Below are 23,420 nucleotides of genomic sequence, written 5' to 3'. Positions count from 1 at the left end.
CTCACACAGAACTGACAGGTGGGCACTATATCTGAGTCTCCACAAGCTGGTGAATCAGACAATTAGCAGAGATGTTTTGGTGAAATAAGCAAAAAGTGTTAAAATTGAAATGAGCCCTGGCCAGTTTGGCTCAATGGATGGAGCGTCGGACTGAGGGGTCCCGGGTTCAGTTCCGGCCAGGGGCACGTGCCCAGGTTGCTGGATTGATCCCCAGTGGGGGGTGTGCAGGAGGCAACCAATCAGTGGTTCTCTCTCATCATTGATGTTTCTCTCTCTCTCTCTCCCTCTCCCTTCCTCTTTGAAATCAATAAAAATATATTTTTTAAAAACTGAAATGAAAGTACTTCAATTGACTTTTTAAAAAGTTTACACACTAGAAAGTGGGATACATTTGTAAGGTATATGGTTTTACTTTCTCCTTTATTTCCCTTTGGATTACTGCCGCACACAAAAAAACATTCCTCATTGGATATAATTAGTAAGTATGACCCAACTGGTCAAAGGACCAAAACAAATTTTGTTTTATGCAAATCTTAATTATAGGTGAACTCTGCTAAGAACATTGAGAAGCTATCATTCTTATCAACAAGAGCATCAGAAGCTAGCATTCCTATTGGGAAAGGTACAGGTTGTACAACAATGTATTGTTACTCTCTGTCTTTGCAAACTTTCAGAGAGTGAGGAAATTAAAATGGCATTACTTCAACTTTTTTTTTTTCCTGACTGGAAATTCTCAGCAGCTAGTGTTTACAAACTAGGAACTTATTATCTAGTCACAACCTCAATCAATGAAACAAAATCAATGAAGGGATATTTTGCTTGTGGAAGTTCCTTTTCTACATATTGTGCATCGATAATTTAGTTTTATACAGTTACTCATGAATATAAGAAATAAAAGTTTCACAAAATAATACTTAAGCTAATTGTATGTGATGCATTGTCATATACTAGAAGCCTGGTGCAAGAATTTGTGCACATTGAAAGGAAATTAATTAGAAGAAATATTTTAGAGGCCAGGGAGGGACTGCGGGAAGGCTCCAGGGTGTGTCCAGCCCATCTCGCCCAGTCCCAATCAGCCAGACCCCAGCAGCAAGCTAACCTACCAGTCGGATCATCTGCCCCCTGGTAGTTAGTGCGCATCATAGCAACTGGTTGAGTGGTCGTAACCGATTGGCAGACAGTTAGCATATTAGGCTTTTTATATATAGATTCTCTTTTTTATTCTATCCTATTGTATTTAATTCCATTCTATTTAAAAAAAACTAAAACCCACAAAATTGATTTTAGGACCTACTAATGCATCACGAGTTGTTCAAAAACACTGTTGTAGTTTCTTTTTTTTAAAGATATTTTATTGATTTTTCACAGAGAGGAAGAGAGAGGAATAGAGTTAGAAACATCGATGAGAGAGAAACATCCATCAGCTGCCTCCTGCACACCCCCTACTGGGGATGTGCCTGCAACCAAGGTACATGCCCTTGACCGGAATCGAACCTGGGACCCTCGAGTCCACAGGCCGACACTCTATCCACTGAGCCAAACCGGTCAGGGCTGTTGTAGTTTCTTGATGACAGAGCCACGCTTTGATGGCTGATGTCCTTGTTAGTGCTATCCAAGATGCTTAGAAAGTCTATAGAGATAGAGCAGCCAGGCCCTTTATGCCCCCTGCCTATCACCTACCTTCAGTCTGATTATCAGATCCTGACCTAGTATTGGATGTCTCTGGGCACTCCATAGGGTGAAGTGTTTGGAGTTCAAGTGGCACAGTACGTAGGATAGTCTCTGTCAACACTCTGGGGCTAGTAGTTGTCATTGCCCCCACATTTCTGTTTGGTACCTAGCATAAACTAGATTAAATATTTTTTAAAGTGCATCGTTTTCTAGGAGGGTTTAAAAAATGAAATGCACTCATTAGAAATCAGATTCCTCAATCTCTTCTTTCCTTGTCGAGAGAAAGGCTGGCTTGGAGCCAATGAGCTTCTGAGTCAGTTTTGAGTTTGAATTTTAACTGCACTTTTGAGGTCCTCTACCAGACTCTCTGCTTCTATAAAGTGAGAATAATGATACCAACCTCATAGTATTGGTATCATTACCAATTATTAAAATTACATTATGAAATACTCAGGCATTGCACCTGACCCAGAATTGGGACCTAGGAAATATTACTTTCCTTCCCTTCCTTTGGTGTTTTATCCCCAGAACACACATCATTATCAAACAGCAATGGCCACAATCCCTGAACTAACACACAACCCACTAAACACACCACAGACAAGATTATTTCTTCAGCAGAACCACAACCCAGTGCTACAGTCAGTAAAGAACAATTTAGCAAAATGAATGTAAACCACATTTCCCAAAAGAATCAAATTTAAAAGCCAGAAAGGCTTGTCAACCACAATGTTTATAAGACGATAAAGTGTACAGAGTATCTGGAAATTGAGAGGGTGTCTTAACTTCTTTTTTTGTGTAAAAAAATAAGAATAAATAAACATAGTATATAACCATGTCAATTATTTATTTCTTCACCGAGTCAGACATAACAAAGGGATTGTACCCATGTCCAGTTTTGTGTGGTTGGCAGCAAAACTTGAAAGCAAAGGAATCACCAAGCATAAACAGAGTTAGGACTAAATCTTAGTCATCAACAGTGTTCGCTAATCTGTTTTCTGTTCCACAATTCCAAACTACCATATCCCAACCGCCATCAAATCTCACTCTAAAATCTATTAGAATTATTTGCTTGTGTTCCTGATCTGTTCCTCTAGAGGAGCAAACTTTACCTCCCCCACCCCGACCCCCACCCAGTATATCTACATTCTAGGAAAATGCCAAACATAGCAGATGCTAAATTTTTTCAAATCTTTTTTAAAAATATGTCTTTATTGTTTAAAGTAATACAGATGTCCCCTTTATTTTTTTCCCCATTGACACCCACCCCCCTTGTCCTCCCACCCACCCTCCTAAGCCTTTACCACACTATTGTCTGTGTCCATACATATAAATTCCCAGGTTAATCTCTCCCCACCCACACTCACGCCCGTCTTCCCTCTGAAATTAATCAGTCTGTTCCATGCTTCTATGTCTCTGGATCTATTTTGTTCATCAGTTTATTTTGTTCATTAGATTCCACATGAGTGAGATCATATGATACTGGCTTGTTTCACTTAGCATAATACTCTTAATATTCTCCAGGTCCTTTTTTTTTTTCTTCAAATCTTAACCATAAGGAGGGTAATGTGGTTAATACAAAATTTTGGTAAGGATTTTTTTTTTAATGCTGGGATACCAAGCATTGATATGAGAAATAATGCCACTGATAACCAGATTACTGCCCTGATCTTGTTTTCCAAGCTCATAAAGTACTTTATAGATATGATCATCTCCTGCCATGTCGTTACCATGAGCAGTGTTTCCAGTTAGAAGTATGTTTGAGAACTTTCAGGATCATGCAAAGGGTTCCGCTCATCTTTCTAGCCACACCTCCCAATCAGAATCATACAATCTCGTAAAATGTGCACACTAAATAATATTAAGTAAATGTAACTAACTTAAATGTAGAGTGTATCGTATGTGATACATAATCAAGCTATCCTCTTTCCCTTTTCCTCCATATTTTCCACTCATCTGTCCTAACTGTTCTTTAACCTCCTCCACTTCAGAATCTTCAAGAGACACACTATCACAGTCACTCACAAGCAGAACCTTACCCTTGACAGCATTATCTGAATTCAGAGTGATGCCTCAAGATTACAGATACTGAAAGGCCCTTCTGAGACCACACCCTTTTATCTTTCTAACTTTTCTACTCTCAGATTTACACTGAACATACTAACTATCCATAGAGACTTGAAAGTCCCTCAAAGATTCCCACCATCACCATTTTTTCCAGCTTATCATCCTTATCCTGCTTCATTCACCTTCCAGATCAGCCTGAACTCTGGTTAGTCAAGTCTGCAAATGGCTCTCAACATAGTTTATCTCAGACGAACCTCTCATTCTTGCTTACTCCCATTCTCTTTCTCTGTGTTTATCCCTAAGTTACAAAATATTGCTGAAGAAATTAAATCATGGTATCAGTGTAATTTGATTGGTATCAGTGTAATTTGATACTTTCTAGTCCTAGTTGAGCTTTTCCTGATGTTTTACAACCTTTTGGTTCATTAAAGTCAACTTCTTTTGAACTTTCAAAAACTGTAGTCCAAAACCCCTGGCACTTCTCACACCAGCCCTGTCATTAGCCCTGGCCACTCAGCAAATGACCAATCCTCCTACTTTACTATGATGATCCATAAACTTACCTCCTTCATCCTCAAAATCTTTCTGGATCATCACCATTTTCTCCTTTTACTTTCTTGATAGTAAAGAATATTAACCCACCTGTATTCCATCTGCTAAATATAAGCAGTCAATAAAACTGATTACCTCAACTATTGAAGTACAAATTTATGTATGACTTATTCCCTTTACTTATAAAAGCTATTCTTAATTTTAGTTACTTCATGATTATATTATTTTCATATAGTGTTTACTTTCCAGTACATTTTACAAATGTGAACTGATTTAGTTTTCATAATGATCCTATGAGGACAGTTTTTAAGACTTTAGAAGGAGTAAAAATGTCTCAGTTGGCTGCAAGCTGATGGGATGTAGATAGACCAAAGAAGAAGAAAGGAGAAAGAAGGAAGAAGGGGGAGGAGAAGGAGGAGGAAGAGGAGGGGAAGGAGGAGGAGGAGATACAATGAGAAAAGCTGTAATGAGAAATTGTATGGTCCAGGAAAAACAGAACGAATAAGCTGTTTTCTGACTTTCTATTTCTCAGATCCAGCCCCAAGTAATAACTTGCTATTTTCTGCCTTGGCCATGTATTAACTTCCTTCTTAGCCCTCTGTATGTATCAAATAACTACTAAATACCACCCCCAAACACACACACACACACACACACACACACACACACACACACATTGCTTTCATTCTGCTTATGTTGGTTTGATACGGTTTTAATTACTTGTGACCAAACAATCATATTTTCTTTGTGATATATTTTATTATTTTTATTTTTAAGTGTTGTTTTTGTGCTTTTTAAAAATATGTTTTTAATGATTTCAGAGAAAGGAAGGGAGAGGGTGACAGAGATAGAAACATCAATGATGAGAGAAAATTATTGATCAGCTGCCTCCTGCATGCCCCCTACTGGGAATCAAGCCCGCAACCCAATCAAGCCTGTGTGCCCTGATCAGAATTCCACCATGGCCTCTTGGCTCATGGGTCAATGTTCAACCACTGAGTCACACCAGCCAGGCTGTGTCTCTGTTTTTAAAAAATGCATGTACAGCCCTGGCCGGTTTGGCTCAGTGGATAGAGTGTTGGCCTGTGGACTGAAAGGTCCCAGGTTCGATTCTGGTCAGGGGTATTTTCCTTGGTTGTGGGCACATCCCCAGTAGGGGTTGTTGCAGGAGGCAGGTGATCGATGTTTCTCTCTCATCGATGTTTCTAACTCTCTATCCTTCTCCCTTCCTCTCTGTAAAAAATCAATAAAATATATTTTTTTTAAAAAAAGATGAAAATGCATGTACAAATGGACAGAGTCAAGAAGAATAAAAACAAAAATAAAAGTATTTCTGCTGTATAAATATATGTGGATGTATAGTATAAAACATTAGGAAATGTACTATGAACAACATTCAAAAATCAAGTTATTTATTCTTTATTCATAATTCTTCTAGCTTATATTCATATTGTGACATTGTGTTCATATGACATTTTTATTAGTGGTTTATACACTCATTTACTGACTTCCTCAATTTGCTTCCGTAAAACCAAAATCATCATGATGTTTTTATTCTCCAAAAACATCTTCTTATAACAAACACTATTTCCATGAAAAGGTTTCCCTTTATTCTGTGTTTAGTTCACTTTTGTAAATTTGTCATACCACTGTTTCTTGCTGCTAGAGTATATAATCATGGTAGTATTTATTTAATCAGGGCTGCTTCCATTAATATTTAGAAAACTATTTTAATAAGATAGAGATGAAAACCTAATTTAGAGCAACTTTCAAAAATCCTTTAAAAATTGTCCAAAGCCAATATTTTCTAATGATGCTTGGTGTAACTTGAAATGATTTTAAATAATTGAAAATTGCTCAAATCATCAGAGTCCTTATAACAGAAGTTAGTTAACAGAAGTTAGCTAACATGTATAGGGAGTATATAGGATGGATATTAAAGAATGTCAAGAGTTGGAGTTTATTCAATTTTTCATGTCTTATGAAATCTGTCATAGCATTTTGTACATAGTTGGTGCTTAGTGAAGGTCCATTGAATTGAATGTCCACTATCTCCTCATTTTTGCCATATACCAAGTCTGCTATTTACTCTGAGCCTCCCACACACCATTTAGTAAGTGGTAAATTTCTGTACATAGAGTCATAGAAACACCTTGAGATGGATTTAACAGCATTCCAGTTCTGGAGGTAACATCTGAACTGGTTTCTGATTCAGAACAGACAGGGTCCACACAGCCTTCAGTGACTGGGTCCTACCTCCTGTTCTCTCCCCTCTCTGCCTCACAGGTGCAGCTTCAGATATATGACTGGCAGCTGCTCCTGGTAGACACTATGCTCATTCTGTCCTCTATGCTTTTGCTCATTTGGTCATCTCCTTCTGAAATGTTCCCCCACACGTCAATCTCTCCATTCACCTGGGAAGATCTCATCTATCCTTTAGGACTCAACTCAGGAGAAACCTCCACAGAAAATTCTCTAAAGTTCTTCTCTTAGAGCTTGACCCACTCCATTGAGAAACAAGGTTAGGTATCCCACCTCTGTGCTCTTTCAGATCCTGGTTATATCCATCATGGGATTTATCAGGCTACTTTACAACTTTCTGTTTCTATGTCTGCCTTTCCCATTAGACTGTTTGGTGGTAGTTGAATGCATCTTAGAGCTTTTTGTGTTCCTAAAACCAAACTAGATCCCAAACTCATAAATGCTAATTTGTAAATGAATAGATAGAGAAAAGAAGTGAAGGAAGGATTGAAATAGTGAAGAAAGATAATTTTCGCAGCAATATGAAAAATGAAATATGTTTTTCAGTGCTCTTTAACAGTGAGTGATGGAAACATGCCTCAAACTGGATTAATAAGAAAAGATAACCCATTGCCAAATAACAAGGAAAGTTAATGGATTAGGTAGGACAAAGCTATATTCAAACAATGTCCCCAATAATCCTATGTTTGTACAGGCCAGGTCTGTGCCTTTTTCTATGACAACACAGTTCTCAGGCAGGCTCTCCTTAATCAATGGCAAGACTCCGTTTCTATCTCACTACTTTAGCCATCCCAGCAAGAAGCAAGAGCCTGTTGATTCCCATCATTCCTACATGATTGGCATTGTCTCTAAATCCACCAATCTTAACTTATTGACTTCACTTTGAACCCATATTGGCCTGGGCAAGAGTATAGGCAGGAAAGAGGGACCAATGCTGCCATAGGGTCACAGACTCGCCCTCCTGAGTTCAGAATTGAAGTCCTCTTACCTTAATCACATGGATTGATAGGAGCAGGGGTGAGCATTTCCAAAGGAAAACCAGGGTTCTGTTTTAAGAAGAAGGTGGAAGGGTGGTGTCAGGCAGGTAGAAATAGAAGATGTAGTGGAGATTGGAAGAGGAAGTTAACAATGATAATTAACTGAATGCTGTTAGAGAGATGGAATGATCTTGAGATCTAGTGACATGTTAAGGCATCTTCCTTTTCTCCCTCCAAAGCAGAACCATTATACAGCAAAGATTGCTGTTAGAAATGGGGAGGGAGAGGTGGTATTTAGGTCAATAAAGTTCTCAAGGCAAGTCAGGATAAAGCAGAGCCATATATACCTATTCATTTTTTTTAATATAGTTTTATTGCTTTCAGAGAGAAAGGGAGAGGGAGAGAGAAATAGAGACATCAATAATGAGAGAGAATCATTGATCAGCTGCCTCCTATATGCCCCACACGGGGGATTGAGCCTGCAACCTGGGCATATGCCCTGACTGTGAATCAAACCCTGACCTCCTGGTTCATAGGTTGATGCTCAACCACTGAGCCATGCTGGCTCAATGTGCAACATTCTTGCTGGCTCAACATACAACAGTAACCCTAGGTTTTGAGGGCATATGACATTGTGGTAGTCAAATCTGAAAGGTACAAAAAAATTATAGGGTAGAATGAAATTTAATAACTTGAGCTCCTATTTTAGAAGTAACTTTGTTGGGTTAGTGATTGCATGAAGTTACAGCTTCTGCATATAAAAGTGGCATTCAGCACATGTTTAAAAAATGAAAAATTTGTTTATCAGAGTAAGCTTCATGGCATCTTAAAATTTCCTTAGTATGGGGTTTTCATAAATTAAATCATGGAAATGAGATGTCATGAAAGGAGAAAAAAATTTAACTTCCTTTCTGAAAGCAAATGATTTTGATTAAACAAGTTCTATGAGTCACATTGTAAGTAATTCTGTCGGTAATGATTTTTGGCATGCCTCATCCTCTTGGCTGCTACTGTAGATAAATTGAAATTGTACTCTTTCTGAGAATTTGTTTACATCAATACTTTGGGTTGGGTCTGGTAATAATTACAGATAATACTTTCTATTGTTTGGGCAGCCAGCTGTTAATGCCTGCAGCAAATATTTTCCCAGAAGTAGATTGGTGAGTATTTTCTTTTTATTTTATACGGGAAATGATTGAAACTAAAATTTTAAACAAGCCTTGAATTTCAAAAGTCTACTCTAAGATTCCCAAAGAATACAGGTGCATGGCTTTTCAAAAAGCCTTAATGCTGAAAATTTTTAAAAATAAATGAAAAGATGTTTATTTGATTTTATTTTTTTCTGTTTGCACTAAGAGTCACCATAGAGTGCTTCTGTTTAGGTAAGTGTCTAAATCAGTTCAGGCTGCTATAACAAAACACCATATGCTGGGTGAAAACAAACATTAATTTCTCACAGTTCTGGAGGCTGGAAGTCCAAGATCAAAGTGTCTGCAGACTTAGTAGCTGGTAAGAACCTTCCTAGTTTGCAGGTAGTTGTCTTCTTGCTGTGTCTGAGAGAGAGAGAGAGAGAGAGAGAGAGAGAGAGAGAGAGAGAGAGAGAAGTTCTCTGGTTGTCTCTTCTTATTAATGCAATAATGCTGTCCTCATGACTTAATATAAACCGAGTTACCTCCCCAAATCTCCATCACCTAATACTATCACGGTGTAGGGCTTCAACATACGAATTTTTGGAAGACATAAATATTTAGTCCAGAACAGTAAAGTTGAAAAACACTACGTCTATTGTGTTTACTTAACAACTATTATACAGCACTGATATTTGCTAATGTTTTACAAATGTTAGCACTAGTGTTGGCTCTCTTTTACAGAAGGAAAACAAGAACACAGCGAAAGTTAAATAAATTGTCCATGGTCAGATAGTTAGATGGCATGTACATGTGTAGCTGGGATTAGCCTTGACAGCTTTATCCAACTCTCTGTTCCCAAGGCAGACAACTTTCTGTACATGCAGCCCTCTCACGGCACTGGCAGAATATGTCGCCCATCCCAGAGGCCTGCATCCTCCCTGGAGAAGCAACTTAAACCATCTACAATTTAATCCAAAAGGAGATATTGATGGTGAAAAGTGAATCACAGTCATCCCTCCATATTTGTGGAGGACTGGTTCAAGGACAGGCCCTTCCCACCCTGCTCAAGTACCTTTTATAAAATGACATAGTATTTGCATATAACCTGTGTACTAGTATGTCATCCCATATTCTTTATATCATCTCTAGACTACATATAATACCTAATATAATGTAAACACTGTGTAAATAGTTGTTGTACTGTATTGTTTAGGGAATAACAAGAAAAATTCCTGACATGTCAGTACAGACACAACCATGGTAGCTATACATTACATGTCAACAAAGACAGCAACATTAAAAATATATATTTTTTCTATCTGAGGTTTGTTGAATCGAGGATGTGGAATCAACAATATGGAGGGCCAACTGTATCCAATGAGATGGCTTCATATACACAGATTTTGAAATGCTTTATTGTCATTCTTAGAAATATAAATTAGTACATTGATAGGTGCCCTGACTGGGTAGCTCAGTTGGTTAGCGTGTCATCCCAAAATACAGTACCAAGGTTTCAGGTTTGATCTCTAGTCAGGGCACATGTAAGAAACAATCAGGGCATATGCAAGAATTAACCAATGAATGCATAAATAAGTGAGACAACAAATTGATGATGTCTCTCTCTCCCTTCCTCTCTCTTTGAAATGTATGATGGCTAATTCTCAAGAAAGAACCCCAGGAGACAGGCAAATTCAGATGACATAGAGTGGAATATACTACTAATTTAATATTTATATATTTTGAAGAACACATCTGTTTGCTGCTAGAGGAGTAATGGGAGAAGTCTCTTTCTGATGTCGATGGTGTTTTCTGCCCATGGACAGCACTAAAAAAGTGAACTTCCCAAGCCCACCAAGGCCCTCATAGCTTTTCAATTACTGCCAGGAATGAAAACAGCCTTCTGTACAACAAAAAGTGTTGCTCCTGGATTAGGAGATTTGGGAAAGTCCGAGAATTTCAAAGAGGGAAGATGAGGGATTACAACATTGTTATCTCCAAATAAACTCTGAATTAACCTCTTCAATGGTTTGCCCCCTCATTCTACTCCCCTGTGCCATGAAGAAAAACATGACACTAAGTGTGATTTTATTTGAGCTCAAAGACACCAGGAATAAAACAAACATTCTTATGTTCAATCTGAGATGACAGATATATTTTTAAAGAGTACATTTCTTACAGAGATGAATAAAAATTGAAAACCCAAATTCATCGTTGGTGGGAATGCATATTGGTATAACCACTATAAAAAAATAGTGTGGGGGTTCTTAAAAAATATAAAAAATGGAATTGCCTTATGACCAAGCAAATTGCTTCTGAGAATATATCTGAAGAAACCTGAAACACAAATTCGAAAGAATATATGCACTTCTATGTTCACTGCAGTGTTACATACAATAGCCAAGATCTGGAAGCAACCCAAGTGCCCGTCAATGGACCAGTGGATAAAAAAGGTGTGGTAGTACATATATAAAACGAAATACTATTTGGCCATAAAAATAATTAAATCTTACCTTTTATGATAGTATGAGTGGATCTAGAGGGTATTACGCTAAGTCAGAGACTGACAAATACCATATGATTTTATTTGTTTATATGTGGAATCTAAAGAACAAACTAAAGGAACAAACGAAATAGAAACAGATTCATAGAGAACAGACTGACAATTGTCAGAAGGGCAGGGGTTAGAGGGCTAGGTGAAAAAGGTTAAGGGATTAAGAAGTACAAATTGGTAGTTACAGAATAGTTACAGAGGTATAAGTTACAGCATAGGGAATAGAGTCAATAATACTCAATAACTATGTATGGAGCCAGGTGGGCACTTGAAACAGGGGGTGGGGAAGACACTCTGTAAATTACATAATTATCTGACCACTATGCTGTATATCTGAAGCTAATACAAAAATATTGAATGTAAACTGTAATTGAAAATTTTTAAAGTATATAAAGAAAACATAACTATGCTGAGTGAAGAAACTCAGACAAAAATGTAAATTTCATTAATCATCTATAAAGACCTCTAAATGATGCAAAATGATATATAATGATCAAAAGATCAGCTATTGCCTCAACATAAGGCAATTGGACAGGAAGTGGGAGAAGACTGTAAAAGGCTAATAGGACACTTTCAAGAATGATGGATATATTCATTATTTTGATTGCGGTGATTGACGGTGTAATGGATGCATATGTATGTCCACATTCAGAATAGTATTCACTCGAAATATGTGCAACTCATTGTTTAACAGTTATATTTACAACACAGAGGTATATAGCTAAAAATTCGTGTAAGAAAACAAACTTCAAAATGTTTCATTTTCAGAGAATCATTAGACCATGTGGGCATCGGTCAAATATTTTAATAAACATAAAATAACATTTTACATTAAAGAAAAAGAAAAGAGGATAGATAGGTCAGAGAGGCTGCCCTACCCCTCTTCTCTTCAATCCCAGCCACTGAAGTTTCTTTGAGAGCAGTCATTGTCTCCCCTAAAGAAGTGGCTCAGCCTCTAAGTGGGTCTAAAGATCTGACGCTCTCGCCCAGGGCACTGGGGTCACTGGGGTCACTGGGCGCCCACCGTCACCCCTCGCACGCAGCAGCTCCTGCCTGACAGTGACTCACCCCCGCGTTGGGGATGGGGCGGAAAGAGAACCTCGCAGAGTCCCCGAGTCACCTCCGGACGTCAGGCCAACCCGCACCTCCTGGGCGGGGCCGCGCCTTCCAGAGACCTACGTGCGAACCCCGGAATTTCCCAGGCCCTGGGTTGCTAGCTTTCCTCCCCGAGCACGGATAAAAGGGGTTCGCCCGTCTCGGGGAGCCACAGATCTCGCTCCACCAGCTCTCCTGACAACTCTCACACTCCAGGCACCGCAGCACCGATCCTCCGAGCTCAGCCCCATGGCCCGCACCGCCACCGCCGCTGCTGCACCCCGCGCTCCCGGGTTCCTCCGGGCCGCGCTCCTGCTCCTGCTCCTGGTCGCCGCCTGCCGGCAAGCTGCAGGTGAGACTCGAGCCCCAGGAGCCCAAGGGGGAAAAAGGGGGTGAAGGGTGGGCGCCCATTGGGGGCACCCCGCTAACCGAGCCTGTTTCCCTGCAGCGGCGCCTATGGTCCTCGCAGAGGAGAACGTGGTCACTGAACTGCGCTGCCAGTGCTTGGAGACCATGAAGGGAATTCACCCCAGGTACATCCAGAGTGTGAAGGTGACGTCCCCAGGTCCCCACTGCGACCGAACAGAAGTCATGTAAGTGCCACCACGCTCTGCTGCTGCCACCATCCTGGTCACCTCCACCGCCCAGATGCCCCACCCTGACCCTCGTCCGCCCTCCTGTCTCACTTGTGTTCTCCCTTCTGTCTGCAGAGCCACTCTCAAGAATGGACAGAAAGTTTGTCTCAACCCCGAATCCCCCCTGGTTAAGAAAATATTGGACAAGCTGTTAAACAAGTGAGTTATGTGACTAGAGTCATTTGTGACAGATATTGGCCTCTGCCTCCTGAAAACTACATTAGGGAAGCCCAGGGGGTAGCTGAAGGAGTGAAAAGTCATTATTTACAATTAGATTTGCCACCACCGTCATGAATGTGCTCTGGTGTCAGGGGACATTTCCAGTGCCCTCCATCCCTATCCCCCCTCCCTCACCCCATTCAAAAGCGTATGGGTGAATGTGTAGTCCTATAAGGCTAAATAGATTCAGCCAATGATGCTAAACGGCCTCTTACCCATTAAGGACCATAACATGTTTAAATTTTGCTTTATTCTTCTTGATCTTTTGGGTCCCTGCTGAGTGCCCAGGGTGATCATGCCTAACGTTAAGCCTACTCCTGCCTGTTTCTTCCCCTCCATTTCTCTAACTCTACCCTCCACACCCACCTGAGAAACCTAGCTTTACAGAAAATTCGTCTATTTTTCACACTGAAAAGTGGAACCCCTGGTTTGAGACAACATGGGCCTGGGCAGTTAAGTGGTGAAGAGCAGGGACTTGGCAGCAAGACCACCCTAAGGTCAAGTCTAAAATCTCTGGGAAAGTTTTTTAATCCCTTTGAGCCTCGGGGAAAATGTACTGTATGAGGATTAAGTGGAGTCATGCATGTACATTTTTAGCCCAGTATGACATAATCAAGTTGAGTCCACAGTCCCACTTCCTCATAAAGGAGCAAGCTGTCTGCTGTGCAGGGTAGAAGACACAGTGGGGCCTTCTGGATGCAGGGTTTGGCCAGGGTCTGCAGGCAGCCATTCCTCCAGCTCCAGGGGCCCTGGGAGAGAAGAGCGGCTTTCTGTAACACCTGTAACAATAACCCTTTTCTCACCTTAGGGGCAACACCAACTGAGAGAGAAGCTCATGGTGGCAGTTCCTGAAAGGAGGTCCCTGCTCTTACAGGACTGAAATGAAGATGGGAACGGCTGGGTTCCATAGACAACTAGAAAGGGATTATTGTGTTTGTTGTTTTTTAAACCAGAGATCTATTTATTTATATATGTATTTATTTTAAAAGCTTGTATTTTAACATTTTAATGTTAGTATTTAAAGGTGTGGAACATGTGAATGTGTTTAATCAAACATAACTCAGTTCTGATTGTTATTTAATTTGAAGATGAGGGGTTTTAAGTGTCTCATGAAACTAATATTTATTGGGAGACCATTAAGTGGAGGGGGGTGTATGGGAGGGGGGAATCTAAGCAATTTGACAATGAGATAGATCAATATTGGGGTCAGGGAAAGTATGTGCACATCTGTTTTTGTACTTGTTTAAAAGAATGTCACTTGTTATTTATTGAAACTATTTTATTACGCAATCAACATTTTGATGTTGAAGATTCCTTTGGACATTTTATGTCTTGCTTGTAAGGCATAATGCCTTGTTTAATGTTATTATGCAATATCTCTCTTTGTCTTATTGTAAGGCATAATGCCTTGGTTAATGTTATTATGCAATGTCCCTCTTTGTCTTAGAACAGAGAAGTTAAAACTACTGTTACATTTTTACAAATGGCTTAAAAATAAAAGTTTTACAAAATATAACATGTTTAAGTTTTGTTTTATTCTTCTTGACCTTTGGTTCCCCCCGGATGCCCAAGGCGTTGTACAGTTGGATTGTGGATCATGGCTAATTTTAAGCCTATTCCTGTCTGTCCCTTCCCTTAGATTTCTCTAACTTATGAAGGAATATTTGACACACTACCTTCCCCACCTACCTGACAAGCCTAGTTTTACATAAATTCAGCTGTTTTTCACACTGATCAGTTCATTATTTAAAATTGGTGCTTTACAAACTTCTGAATGTTTATATAAATATCTTAACAAGGGCTCCTATTAAATGCTTTTGGTAAGTGGTTTTTCACACAAGTATGCAATTTTTCCTTTTTAATGAGGCTGGGCGCCAAAGGTGAAAAAGTAGATTCCTCCTAGATACTCAAACAATTTGTGTTATTTACAATATTTATAACCATTCTTATCTATGGAGGTAAAACACACTCTAAAGTAAAATACATGACAAAAATAACACAAAGGGCAGATAGGGAGATGAATGGATTTATAATATATTTCTTCAATTGTTAGAGAAAAGCATTAAGTTTAGGAAAACTGAAATGTGGCAAGATATATTGGCATTTTTAGGGCAACCTTCCAAAAGGAAATGCAAAACTTTGGATATAAAAATCTAAAAAGGAGATACAATGGAAAATAAGAAAATACCTGAATATTATATAAGGTGTCAGAAACAAAGAAATAAAGGAGCAAAACAACAGGTGGTGCAAGAGAGAAGGGACACATCTTTGTCAGAAGCCCCGTACATAATGTAAGTAGTGTCTCTCCTTGTGAAAGTGGGACTTACTAGTAATTCCCCCTGTGTGTGGGGGCCAGGCTTTGTGATTTGCTTCCAAAGAAGAGATTAGAAAAAAAGGAAAAACAATAACGTCACTTACAGTGGAGAATTTGGCAGATACCACCTTAGCCATGTGATCGAGATTATTATCACCAGTTGTGTTATGGGAATCTATGTACTCCCCCACATGATGTCAAGAGGGGGGCTCTTCATCTCCATGATATTCTTCCCCAAACCTATAACCTCAGTATGATCATCAGAAAATGATCATAAAAAGCCAAACTGAGTACCATTCAACAAAATCCCTAATAAGTATTCTTCGAAACTGTCAGTCATGAAAAACAAGACAATACTGAGACTCTGTCACAGATCCGAGGAGACAAAGGAGACATGGTGACTAAATCCAATATGGTATGCTGGATTGGATCCCGGAATAGGAAAAGGACATCAACAGAAATTTTGTGAAATCTTAGTAAGAGACTAGAGTTTAGTTAATAACAACGTACCAATGTTAACCACCCACCTTTGATAAATAAATTATAATTATACATTTTTTTCATAAACTGAAGTTATTCAAATTTAAAGTTTGTTTTTAAAAAGACAGGACAGATAGAATAGCAAGACAGTAGACTGAAATCCAACTATGGTAAAAATTAAAATAATTTAAACGGAACAAACATTCCAATTAAAATTGAAATTTGTTTTACTTTTTAAATACAGACTACAAAAACATGACAAAAAATGTATGCTGCATAAAAAGACACCCTTTAAATATTAGATCCCAGACAACTTGAAATTAAAAGAATTGAGTGTTATATCATGCTAAAACTGACAGAAACCTAGTATAGATTTACTAATGTATTAATTACTTGTTAATTGTTAATCTATTATTGAAATAAATTATTAACATTTTGACTAATTTATATATTAATGAAAGCCTGATTAATATATTAGGACAAAGAAAGAAGTAGACTTAGAGACAAAGAAAGATGATTCAAAATAAAAAGGGGGCAATTTTATAAGAAACAAATAATTCTAAAAGTTTATGAACCTAATACCATTTATTAAAATATATGAAGTAGGCCGGCATTGCTCAGTGGTTGAGGGTCAACATGTGAACCAGGAGGTCAGGGTTCGATGCCCAGGTTGAGGGCTAGATGCCCACTGTGGGAGATCGATGGTTCTCTCTCATCATTGATGTTTCTATCTCCCTCTTAGAGGATTAGATGAATATATTTAAAATATATTATATTATAAATCCCTCTACCTTCTTCTCTAAAATCAATAAAAATATATTTTTAAAAATTTTAAAAATATATATGAAGCAAATGGAGAGAAACTAAAAGAGGCAATAGATGAAACCTTGACCATAGTTAAAGATTCTAGCAAACCTCTTTAAATACTTAATAGGCAAAACAATAAAGAATCAATAACAGTATAGAAGTGTTAAGCAACATGATCAACCAACTTGGCCTGAGTGATGTATAAAGACACTTCACCCAATAATTGCATAAATCACCTTCCCCCCCCCCCCCACAAACACAGGGAACATTTTAGAAAAGAGACTATATGGACCATAAAAAGTGTATCGACAAATTTCAAAATGTTGAAATATTTAAGCATATTTCATAGCATGTGATATGTTTGCTGTCGTTTATCACTCATCTCTCAACTTCCGAAATTTTGCTTTCGTTATACAGGAAGCATCAAAACAGGGTCATCATGCTGTTTTCATACTGTGATAAAGAATATTTCCATGAAGACATTTCCTATATCTATTTCTTGATATTCTTTTGTAATGTTGGCATTCCTTTTTTCTTTAGTTTATATTATATGTAATGCAATTACTCATTACTACTTCCACAAAAGTTTTAAACAAATCTTAAGTAAATGGAAAGAGAAAATTTATATTGAAATCCATTATTTTAAAAGCCTCAGAATAATGCCCAAATTTGATATACTGGATGGTGCTCAGAGATCACGGACATGAATTTGAGCAATTATGGATGGCTGGGATCATCAGGGTGCCTTTACTGTAGAAACAGAGGGAGAGACTAGCTGTGATCCCTTTGACTTTTTGGTGGGTTTGGACAAAACTAGAAACTGTGGACCCCCTGAGCCCAAGGCAACCTTCCCTCCCCCCAGCAGCTCCAAAATAACCAGCTCCTAGTTCCTGGATTAATCAACGCCCTCTAAGCACAAGAGGTGGCACGATCTCTCTGGAAGTTCCAGAATTTCACAGAGAAAGGAAACTGTATAGGATTAGGACACTTTGTCCTAGATTAAACACTGAGTTAAACTTTTGACACTGGTCATCCCCTCACCGCTGAAATAACACAAAGTGTAACTTATTTGTGCTTGTACAATACCAGATGAACAATTGTATGTATAATCTTCTGTATAATCTGAGATGGCAGCTCTATTTTAAGAGTGCCTTTATGCAAAGGGAAATAAAATCGTCAAGCCAGAAGATATTTAGGCGTACGTAACATGGAAAATTCAGTTGTTTCCCCTCCACACGTTCTTTTGAAATGTTGCTATTAGATTAACGTTCCCCATGGGTGCCTGTCTCCGATAATAAGTGACATCGCTCTTACTAGGCGACTCGCTCCCGCTTTGGGGATTTGAGCGGAAAGAGAACCTCGCTGAGTCCGCCAAGTCCCTGGGGAGGCCAGGCGGGGCCGCACCCCCGGGTCCTCCTCCCTCAACCACCCCTCCTTCCCGCCCCCTGCGACCCGGAACGACCTGCAAAGTCCGGGAATTTCCCAAGCCCTGGGTTGCTAGCTTTCCGCCTCGAGCATGGATAAAAGGGGTTCGCCCGTCTCGGGGAGCCACAGATCTCGCTCCACCAGCTCTCCTGACAACTCTCACACTCCAGGCACCGCAGCACCGATCCTCGATCCTCCGAGCTCAGCCCCATGGCCCGCACCGCCACCGCCGCTGCTGCACCCCGCGCTCCCGGGTTCCTCCGGGCCGCGCTCCTGCTCCTGCTCCTGGTCGCCGCCTGCCGGCAAGCTGCAGGTGAGACTCGAGCCCTGGGAGCCCAAGGGGGAAAAAGGGGATGAAGGGTGGGCGCCCATTGGGGGCATCCCGCTAACCGAGCCTGTTCTCCTTGCAGCGGCGCCTATGGTCCTCGCAGAGGAGCCCGTGGTCAATGAACTGCGCTGCCAGTGCATGCAGACCATGAAGGGAATTCACCCCAAGAACATCCAGAGTGTGAAGGTGACGTCCCCAGGAACTCACTGCGACCAAACAGAAGTCATGTAAGTGCCACCATGCTCAGCTGCTGCCACCATCCTGGTCACCTCCACCGCCCAGATGCCCCACCCTGACCCTCGCCCGACCTCCTGTCTCACTTGTGTTCTCCCTTCTGTCTGCAGAGCCATTCTCAAGAATGGACAGAAAGTTTGTCTCAACCCCGCATCTCCCATGGTTAAGAAATTCGTGAACAAGCTGTTAAACAAGTGAGTTATGTGACTAGAGTCATTTGTGACAGATATTGGCCTCTGCCTCCTGAAAACTATATCAGGGAAGCCCAGGGTATAGCTGAAGGAGTGAAAAGTCATTATTTCACAGTTAGATTTGCCACCACCCTCATGAATGTGCTCTGGTGGCACAGGCCATTTCCAGTGCCCTCCACTACCATCCCCCTCTCCATTCCCTTTCAAATGAGTGTGGGTGAATATGTCTTCCTAAAAGATTAGGTGGATTTGGTCAATGATCTCAAATGCTTCCTACCCATTAAGGAACAACACTGTTAATGTAGGTCGCTTTAGAACGGAAAAGTGGAACCCCCTGATTTGGGGCAACATGGGCTTCTAAATCTTAGTGGTGATGACAAGGGACTTTGCAGTGATCCTCTGCTGCAAATGTAAGTGTAGGCTACTTTTGCTATTCCTGTAGGCAGGGAGAAAGTATTTAATCTCTCAGAGTCTCCGTTATATGGGGGAAATGATAACATCTACTTCATGGGGTTTGCTATGAGGCTGAAGTGATGTTATGCATGTACTTTTTTAGTGTAACATTGTTTTCTGGCTCCTTGAAGCTAATAATACAATTGTGACCACAGGTCCCTTATTCCTAATTAAACAGCATCCAGTAGCCTGGCATTTTCTACCACACAGGGTAGCAGGGGTACAGCTAGTAACCATTTGGTACAGGGCTAAGCAGTTAAGTTTCTGAGTCCTAATAAGCAACCATTTTTCTCATCACAGGAGCAGCACCAACTGATCTAGGGAGAAGGAGGAAGCTTCCAGGTTTATTGTTGCATCCTGAGTGGAATCGGAGTGAAAGAAGAGAAACAAAGAGCTCCTGGGGCTACCTGTGTTTAAATTGTTTGACTGTTTTTTATGAGAGTTCTTCTATTTATTTACATATGAATGTATTTATTTTTCAAAGTTTTATCTAATATTTAAAGACAGGAAAGTGTTTGGTAATTTGCTGTACTGTTATTTTAAATGGTCATTTTTATGTCAAATCAAAAAGCTAGTTCAGCCTGTTATTTAATTGACGATGATGCATTTTAAATGTTCTTCACTCAGCTAATATTTTTAGTCGGCTGGGTGGGTGGGAGACCACACGTTTCCACCCACTATGATGAAGGCTGAAGATAAATAGTGGGGGTTTCAAGCAAATAGGTCACAGTGAAGGCAGGGAAATGTTCTGTGTATATCTGTTTTTGTACTGTTGAGAAGAATGTCAGTTGTTATTTATTGAAAGCGTTTCACAGTATGAGGTCAACATTTCTGATATTTAAGGAACTAATGTTCTAAATATCCCTTGGACATTTTATGTCTGCCCAGTAAGGCATAATGCCTTGTTCAGTACCAGTTATGCATTGTTTCTCTATATCTTGGAATAGAGAAGTTAAATATTTATAGATGTATTTTTACAAATAAAATAAAGCTTTTTACAGAAACTTCTTGCTTTGGTTTGTTTTAATATCTTGACGTCTTGTTCCTCCTGAATACCCACGTGCTGTAAATTTCTAATAGACTGTAGCTCACACCCACGACACGGCTGACATTGGTTGGCACGTGTCTCTCTCTTAGTTTCACTCCTGTTCATGAAAGCGTATTTGATACATTTTGAGAGTCCTGCAGGCCCTCACCTTAAGAATCCCTGTTTTACATAAAAGGTTCATTTTATTTTAGTATAAACAATCTATTACTTAATCCTAGCAGCTAGGACCTAGCTGTTTAAAGTATTTCAAATGTTTATACATATTTTAAAAGAGCTCTCATTGAAATGAATATGTTAAGTTGTTTTTCAAACAATTATACATCTGTTTCCCCCTTAATGAAACTGAAAGCTAAGTGGACAAGTGGATTTGCAGTAGGCAGGTAGATAGGTCTGAGTAGAGCAGGAAAGATGGGCCAGGTGCAGTGGGTCACCATCATGAGAGCCCTGGGTGCCCAGCAACTGGCAAACTGTAAGCCCTTATAAGACCATTCCCTTAAGCATGAATCCCTGGGCCTGGGAAATTCTGGACTCGCTCCAGGCCCAGAAAAACAGCAAAACCAGGCTGAGCAAGCCTTGGTGACCTCAGGACCAGCTGCAATGACCAATGCCCCCAGCACCACCACCACCTCAGCACTGACCAGCCAGTGGAGACCATGACCCTGTGGAGACACACCAGGAAAGCTGATGAATATTCTACTGAGATCCTCCCCGGAGATCTTAGATAAAGGCCCTCAGGATGCAGGACCAGAGTGGCTCTCTCTGTGGAGCACACCCTTGCCTTTCTCCTCTCCCCACTCCCTTCTTTCCCCAGGACTGATCTCTCTCTCTCTCTCTCTCTCTCTCTCTCTCTCTCTCTCTCCCACCCTTTCACACCCCCCCCCATAAGCTCTAAAGGCCCTTCTTTTGTTGTAACTTGTTTCCCAAGCCCATTTCTTCTGTGGCCCACTTTCTTGACCTCTGTGACTTTTTAAGTAAACTTGAGTCTTGGCTCTGAATTCTTCTCTTAGCCAGAACTCAACAACTGTGGTTGCTGAACTGAGTTAACACCTGGTGCTATTTTTCCACCGCTAACAGATTCTCCCTCAGAACTCAAATAATTTGTGCAATGCAGGGGGAAAAGTAGATTAAAGCAAGTGGTGGAGTACTTCCTCTAGGTAAATGGGCTAATAGAGAAAGGCCTCATTTCCTAGCCTTCATGGAAAGATAACAGTCACAAGTATAACGCTGTTCCGGTGACTCACAGACATGGTAATGGTTTAAATGTTTCTAAACCTGCAAATTTGAATTTACATTGCCCCAGGATGGCAGGAACACATCTAGCTTTCACAGCAGACACAAAGGCTGACATCTAATGATAGGGGAAAGGAAAGATCAGAGTCACCTGGAAAAGGAGGGCAGTTTGTGCATAAGCGGGAGGGCTAGCTAGGGTGTGTGCTTGTCTCTGACTCAGCACCTTTCCTGTGTTCCTGGATAACCTTTCATAGGAGGAAGATGGTGGGTGCATGACCAAGCTTGTCCTGAACACCTGGGTACAGCTACTCTGAGCCTCCATGTTCTTCCCTGAAAATTCATTATAATAGTTTCCTCATAAATGCAATGGTATTTTCTCAGATTTATGAGATAAGATGGAAAAGCAATTTGTAAATTGGATGGAGGTGAACAAATGCACACCGTTCTGGAAGCTCCATAAATGCCACCACTGTGGGAAATAAAACTTCCTTGGATTCCTCAGTGTTCTTGTGAAAAGTCCTAGCTTCTTCACATACCCCGAGTACTAAATCTGTAGCTATTTGTCCAGTTAATTGCTCTGATCCTAACAGATCATAAAACTTCTGTAATCTCTCCCACAAGGACCCATTGGTTACCTCTAGGACTGTTAATGGTGAATGGGCACCAGATGTTAGACCTCTGTCCTTGTCTTTGGGCTAAGAAAGAATTCAGAGGCAAGACTCAAATACAAGAAAAAGTTTATTTAGAAAGTCACAGAGGCAGAAGTGAGCCATGGAATAAGTGAGCCAGTTGTGCTGTGTGAGCTGAAGAAACAATTACAGAAGCAAAAAAAAAAAGGGCCCTTGGAGCTTAGGAGGAAAAAAAGGCAAAGAAAACAAGCCTGGGAGAAGGAGGGGGAAAGGCACAGGTGTGTGTGTGTGTGTGTGTGTGTGTGTGTGTGTGTGTGTGTGTGTGAGAGAGAGAGAGAGAGAGAGAGAGAGAGAGAGAGAGAGAAAGCTCAAGGGGGGGGGGGGGGCTGTGTCCTTTGTCTTGAGGGTTTTAAAGGTGAAGATTTGATGGGAAGTCTCAGGGGAGAATCTCAATAGAATATTCATCAGCTTTCCTGGTGTTTCCCCTCAGGGTTGTGGTCTTCACTGATTTGTTGGCACCAGGACAGGGGGTCATTAGTCATCACAGCTGGTCCTGATGTCAGCCATGGCCTTGCCCCACCTGGCCTTCCTGCTTTTCTGGGCCTGGAGCTGAAACACAACTGAGGCCTAGATGTTATCTCTAGTTTGACCAAAACTCTGTCTCTGTGGTCAACAGACCCAAGGCTTTGTTCTTAAAATTATTTGATGTGGGCCAGAACCTCATTGACCTGAGAGTTTAATGCTTAAGGAAGTGGTGATGCAAGGGCTTATATCAGAGTCCTATGAAGCTTTTCTTCAGCCTCCTTGTTCCTCCTCTAAGGGTGTCTACAGCATGATTAGTGACATGTTAGGGGAGGAAAGGTCAGGGGGTTCTAAACCACATGGCTATATGCTAAGGGAGGAAAGGTCACCCTGGGGTGGGGAGGGGGGTGAGGACCCACTCCAGTTTGCCAGTTTCTAGATCCACCCTGGTGACCTTGAGTACCTGGCCTATCTGTCCTACTCTGCCTATCTGTCCACTACAGTACTATGTCTCAGGTTAAGCCCCAAGGTGCTGGGGAGACTGGAATGTGTGGACCCTGTGAAAAAAGATTCACAGGGCTCCTACAGGCCAACTGGGCT

The 23,420-nt window shown here is 40.5% G+C and overlaps 3 protein-coding genes across 4 annotated transcripts in view; all 3 read left to right on the top strand.

The window, feature by feature from the left end:
- LOC102427867 (growth-regulated protein homolog gamma) overlaps nucleotides 1-14,672 on the top strand; it is an 86,431-nt gene extending 71,759 nt beyond the window's left edge. For both annotated transcript variants that reach the window (XM_014460615.2, XM_014460613.2), the window contains exon 4: nucleotides 13,968-14,672. In XM_014460615.2, the coding sequence (XP_014316101.1) occupies nucleotides 13,968-13,983 (16 nt within the window). In that variant the 3' untranslated portion in view covers nucleotides 13,984-14,672. The remainder of the gene's footprint in view (nucleotides 1-13,967) is intronic.
- Nucleotides 12,470-14,672, top strand: LOC102427544 (growth-regulated protein homolog gamma). Its single transcript, XM_006094377.3, has 4 exons — nucleotides 12,470-12,657; nucleotides 12,754-12,898; nucleotides 13,016-13,099; nucleotides 13,968-14,672. Exons 1-4 carry the CDS (start codon nucleotides 12,555-12,557, stop codon nucleotides 13,981-13,983), a joined length of 348 nt encoding a protein of 115 aa, XP_006094439.1. The 5' UTR covers nucleotides 12,470-12,554; the 3' UTR covers nucleotides 13,984-14,672.
- Nucleotides 14,673-18,298: 3,626 nt separating this feature from the next.
- On the top strand, nucleotides 18,299-20,398 carry LOC102427247 (growth-regulated protein homolog gamma-like). Its single transcript, XM_014460616.2, has 4 exons — nucleotides 18,299-18,498; nucleotides 18,596-18,740; nucleotides 18,858-18,941; nucleotides 19,692-20,398. Exons 1-4 carry the CDS (start codon nucleotides 18,396-18,398, stop codon nucleotides 19,705-19,707), a joined length of 348 nt encoding a protein of 115 aa, XP_014316102.1. The 5' UTR covers nucleotides 18,299-18,395; the 3' UTR covers nucleotides 19,708-20,398.
- Nucleotides 20,399-23,420: the final 3,022 nt, after the last annotated feature.

The sequence above is a fragment of the Myotis lucifugus genome, unplaced genomic scaffold (genome assembly GCF_000147115.1).
Source record: "Myotis lucifugus unplaced genomic scaffold, Myoluc2.0 scaffold_136, whole genome shotgun sequence".
NCBI classification, from domain to species: domain Eukaryota; kingdom Metazoa; phylum Chordata; class Mammalia; order Chiroptera; family Vespertilionidae; genus Myotis; species Myotis lucifugus.
This window is presented reverse-complemented; position numbering and strand designations above follow the sequence as displayed.